The sequence below is a fragment of the Camelina sativa genome, chromosome 4 (genome assembly GCF_000633955.1).
Source record: "Camelina sativa cultivar DH55 chromosome 4, Cs, whole genome shotgun sequence".
NCBI lineage: Eukaryota > Viridiplantae > Streptophyta > Magnoliopsida > Brassicales > Brassicaceae > Camelina > Camelina sativa.
In genome coordinates, this window is record NC_025688.1 from 3,961,917 (window position 1) to 3,967,450 (window position 5,534).

The 5,534-nt window shown below is 35.7% G+C and overlaps 1 protein-coding gene across 1 annotated transcript; it reads right to left on the reverse strand.

Annotated features, from left to right (window-relative positions):
* LOC104779750 (ABC transporter G family member 21-like) lies at positions 2,142-5,318 on the reverse strand. Its single transcript, XM_010504137.2, has 5 exons — positions 5,065-5,318; positions 4,174-4,975; positions 3,501-3,701; positions 3,238-3,407; positions 2,142-2,870 (listed from the first exon to the last, which is right to left on the reverse strand). The coding sequence occupies exons 1-5, from the start codon at positions 5,266-5,268 to the stop codon at positions 2,229-2,231; spliced, it is 2,019 nt and encodes a 672-aa protein (XP_010502439.1). The 5' UTR covers positions 5,269-5,318; the 3' UTR covers positions 2,142-2,228.

Sequence of the window (5,534 nt, forward strand, 5' to 3'; positions counted from 1 at the left end):
TCAAATTCTTAATCCCTTCATAATTCATAACACTACAATGCAACCCCGATCCACATTCATAAACCTCATCCCATGTGTATTGAACCCCAACAAGAAGCTTGTAGCAATAATGACTAAACGAAACATACTTCAACCACGCGATGAATCCTGGTATATGTTGAATATAGTATCCTCCGGCTAGTAAGAAAACTAGCATTAACACCGAAGACAATGTCGCTGCTTTCTTTGCGTCCATCAAGATTGCTCCAAGAGCTAACCCTACGCCTTGAGCCACTAGAACATTGTAGAGAACGATCATAAGAGTCATGAGGAATGTGGTTAAAGATGGCTTAAGACCTCCCATCCAATATGTGATTGTGACAAAGATCGTTGGAAGAATTAGTTCCATTGGTAAATCGCCAACTGTTCTTGCTATGTAGTAAGAGGAGAGTCTGTAGATTCCGGAGGATCGCTCTTTTATAAGCATTGGTCTTTCTTGAGGGAAAGTGAAAATGGCGTTGAAGAGAGGGAAGAATCCCCAGAAGATCGAGAAAAAGAACAGTAAACCCACCTGTAATTAATAGTGAAGAAGAATATTAATGAGGTAATATATGCGTTTTATTATACGTTAAATTATTTTATTTTAGTTTTCCTCATGTTCGTGTCACAATGAATAGTGTGTTCTTTTTTGTTAAATGCACTTTATTCTAAAGNTTCAATATAATCAGACGATGTCGACCATGTCACTACTTAAGTTTTTTATATAGTATGAATTTAAAAAAGATAATGTTCCGTCGTCATTAAATTCTAGAAATAATAATCTTTTGCAATACAATAGGGTGAATAGTTGACTTTCGAAGTATTCTTGACTTCCTTAACACGTGACTTTGTAATCATCCATGACGTCATGGATTTACGTTTTGGGATTTAAAAAAAAAGATTGGAATAAAAAAAGCTTCTAGATATCATAAATGAAGAAAGTTCATATGACCTGTGACAGCCATTAATGAACAAAAAAATAAAAATCAACGGTGACATACATTTTATATTTCTACCGATAGTATAAGGATATTTATGTTGTTGTGGTTTGGATATAGATGTAACAAAATGATGTCAGAGACAAAACAGGGAATACCTAAGGATAGTTGAAATAATTTTAAACTTTAGTTGATACTTGATACTGTAATATAATTGATTTTATATGTCCATAACGTTTACCTTGGCAAAACATTGAGATTCCCTTTTATCATTGTAGCAAAAGCTTTAAATAAAAACTTGCCTATTCTATTGGAAAAGCCCTTTCGGATCATATACAACAAAGGTGAATATACACGTTAGACCCAATTGTTGGAATCAAATCATCGATTAATAGCTAAATTAGTAAGAGAGGTGAAGAAGAAATCCGGAACGGAAAGAAAGAAGAAAAGACGATAAAGGAAGAAGAAGGAAGTCGTTGTCGTAGTGGTGGAAAAATGATATTGGGCCTCTGTGCTTAATAATCCCATCAACATTAGTAGATATTTTGTGTCTTATAAACCATAGGTTAAATGAGTAGTATATATATGTGATGGATGTAAGTTGTATAGCCTTATCCAAAAAAAAGGGGTTTAAGCTTTTAACATTTGTTCTAAATCGGCTAAACCTACAAGATCAACACCAATAAGAGTAAAATGGGATTGCCGCTTCACTGATTGACAGACGGAAGCCCAATGAAAAATCCAAAATCATTAGAATTTTAAGAACACGATTCATTAGGTTGTACATTAACTGGTCTAGTCATCCAACCTAATAATATAACAGGCACAAGATTCAAATACAAACATTATATTTTGAAACAATCAAAAACTTGTGAAGTAACGCTTACTCGTTTTATAACGATGGAAACCGAGGAGTGTGTCACATATGAATGAACTAAGGTCTTATCTAGTTTTGTGAGTGTTGATACGTTTAAGGTTTAAATCATCACTAAGCGCATAAAGTTGGTTACCGTAATCATCTTTAAGATGTCATGGGTTAAATTAATGATAACTTACTTCCATTTTGATTTTTCGTAGTAGGGTTTGTGTTTTTGATTTTTAGAAATTGCAACTATAGTGGAGTGGACACAAGATATTATACCAATTACCAACTATACTTTCTTCAATATAAAATAAGACAAATGAATGATGAAAATTGACAATAACGTAGCTTGTATATATATCTTACACTTGCGTTATACATAGTTAAATAAACACATAGATTAAAAGGTGTCACAAGTTCCTTAGAGCTAAGTAAGCAAGAACCCTATAAAGAAGCAACATAATGGCAAGGGCCAAAACATCCCACATCATATTCCCAATCATCAAATTCTTAATCCCTTCATAATTCATAACACTACAATGCAACCCCGATCCACATTCATAAACCTCATCCCATGTGTATTGAACCCCAACAAGAAGCTTGTAGCAATAATGACTAAACGAAACATACTTCAACCACGCGATGAATCCTGGTATATGTTGAATATAGTATCCTCCGGCTAGTAAGAAAACTAGCATTAACACCGAAGACAATGTCGCTGCTTTCTTTGCGTCCATCAAGATTGCTCCAAGAGCTAACCCTACGCCTTGAGCCACTAGAACATTGTAGAGAACGATCATAAGAGTCATGAGGAATGTGGTTAAAGATGGCTTAAGACCTCCCATCCAATATGTGATTGTGACAAAGATCGTTGGAAGAATTAGTTCCATTGGTAAATCGCCAACTGTTCTTGCTATGTAGTAAGAGGAGAGTCTGTAGATTCCGGAGGATCGCTCTTTTATAAGCATTGGTCTTTCTTGAGGGAAAGTGAAAATGGCGTTGAAGAGAGGGAAGAATCCCCAGAAGATCGAGAAAAAGAACAGTAAACCCACCTGTAATTAATAGTGAAGAAGAATATTAATGAGGTAATATATGCGTTTTATTATACGTTAAATTATTTTATTTTAGTTTTCCTCATGTTCGTGTCACAATGAATAGTGTGTTCTTTTTTGTTAAATGCACTTTATTCTAAAGAAATGTAATAGTATTATTTTATACTATTCTCTATCTATAACCCAACAATCAATATTGTGTGATCATGTTTCTACATGTATACTTTCAATTTTAAAAGAAATTTAGTAAAATATATTGTATTTGCTGCCAAAAAAATAAAAGTATGTTCTTATTTAATGCCAACTTTAAAATATTTATGTTAAAGAAATCGAAATTCTAATGCCATGGTTTACTTTTTTTTCTTACCTGATCTTGTATATGGAAAACGCGGGAATGCCACCACAAGAGACCAGAAAGTAAAGAAACTGACATGACCATAAATATTCTAAGTCCTGAAAATGATTCATGACTTCTCTCCTTTAAACCTCGTTTCAGTAGAACTGAGAATTGCATCCACCAACTCGTTGGCCATCGATCTTCAGAAAATCCAAAAACAATGTCGTTATGATAAATGAAATCAACAAACAAAAAAATCAAGTGTTATTACATAACGACTTGACCAGACTTACTTGTTAATGACTTTGTCCCCGATCTAGTGATCGTTTGATCTTGGGGAAATGTTCTTGAAACCTCTTCTTTCAAAGGTGGATATAAGTTCTTTTTGTAAGACGAAATTAACGATTGTTTCACTGAGTTTTGTTCTTCGAGCCGATCTAATCTTCCATTTATTTCGACTTGATCACAATATTGTCTTGTATCCGAAGTAATTCCTGCCAAAAAAAAAATGTATATATTTCCAATCATTGTTAAATAACAAGAACTGTATATACTATATAGTCAAAACCACATGATTTATCCCACTATTAACAAACCTTTTCTTTCTCTTTCAAGATTGATTTAAATTAAGAAAGCAAAAACCTTTTGTAATAAATATCCAAAGAATAGGATAGAATTGTCGTTGTCACATATCTCATGATGCACGAGCAAATAAAAAGAAAGTGTTTAACTTTACACCCGAACTTAGCTGTTTAAAATTTTTTTCCCTTTTCAAACTTAAAACATAAATGTATTTCGAATAGATTTTGTACCTACCAATTGATTGGGACATGTAACGGTTTGTATATTAGTGGTGTAGCCGTGTTATATACTTCAGATTCAAATCAAGTAGTATGCGTCAATCGTCATGCGTGTATGAGTATATATAGACGATAATTAGAAACAATAATATAATTTAGTACCTACCGTTAGCAAGATCAAGCACAAAATCAGCCGGATTAACGAAACTCGAACCGGGTTGATACCCAATAGAACCAAAATACTCCATGACCCGACCCGAATCTCCACTATAAATCGGACATCCTTCCGATAAAACCAACACTTTATCGAACATTCGATAAAGCCGACTCGAAGGCTGATGAATCGTCGTTACCACAGTCCGGCCGCCACGTGCCAGCGATCTCAAGGTGGCCACTATACGTGCTGCCGTGGTCGAATCAAGACCCGACGTTGGCTCATCAAGAAGCAACAAACTCGGGTTCACAAGCATTTCTTGGCCGATACTTACCCGTTTTCTTTCCCCACCCGAAATTCCTCGGATTAACCCGCCTCCTACTACGCTGTGACAACACCGGGTCAACCCAAGATCCGAAACCACCTTCTCGGCCTGCTCTAGTTTCTCTTTCCGGGTCAGTTCTTTTGGTAAACGAAGCAAAGCCGTGTACGTTAGCGTCTCCATGACCGTTAAGTGTGGGTAGAGAACGTCGTCTTGTGTAACGAACCCTGTCTTCCGTTTAACGTAGCTTGTAAACGGGGTTCCGTTATAGCTAACGGTTCCGGATAGCTTCCCTTGTAAACGTCCGGCTAACGCCGTTACAAGCGTAGTTTTGCCACTCCCTGATGGACCAAGCATTGCTAGTAACTCCCCTGGTTTGACTATACCGCTTACACCGTTAAGGATTAATCGGTTCGGTTTTGGTTCTTGTGAACCGAACCAATAGCTTCCTTTCTCGGTTTGTGATTTAATACTGTACGTCAACTCTTCAAACTGCATTATATAAACACAAATGAAAAACAAAACTGAGAAAAAGACAATACATGACTTAAGATCTATGTATGAATTATTAACTTAACGACCTTGAGGGTTATAGGACGTAAAGATTGACGCAGAACTGAAGATTGTCTTGATTGGTTACTCGGACCGTCGTGGTCTTCGTCGTCAAGGCATGGGATAACATGACTTGGAGAGCTAAACCGGTTTTCTTGAACCGGACTAGTTTCATGTCGGTTTGCACCCGGTGTTTTCGAAAACCTAGATTCTTTCTCATTAGGAGGCATCATCTAGAGAGGGATGAAGAAGAGAAAGATTTGGTTGTGTTGAGTTGAGAAGTTCACATGTAATGTGATGTGTATATAAAGGAAAGAAGTGGGGACTCTCTCTTACTATGGAGGGAAAATTAAGTAGGAGAGAGTATATACTTTATTCATAGCGCAATTAATTCATTTTCTACTTTTAAAATACATATAATGTCAACTTAATTATCTGTAAACTGATAAGTATTCTTCAATACAATACATACATCACTAAACTTCTATAGTTCTATGTC

What these genes read in the sequence shown, in the direction of transcription:
- LOC104779750 (XM_010504137.2), bottom strand. Translation starts at nt 5,268, where the DNA reads ATGATGCCTCCTAATGAGAAAGAATCTAGGTTTTCGAAAACACCGGGT. An exon ending in TACGTCCTATAACCCTCAAG is followed by an intron (nt 4,976 to 5,064) that starts GTCGTTAAGTTA and finishes TATATAATGCAG; the next exon opens with TTTGAAGAGTTGACGTACAG. An exon ending in TTTTCCATATACAAGATCAG is followed by an intron (nt 2,871 to 3,237) that starts GTAAGAAAAAAA and finishes TATTAATTACAG; the next exon opens with GTGGGTTTACTGTTCTTTTT.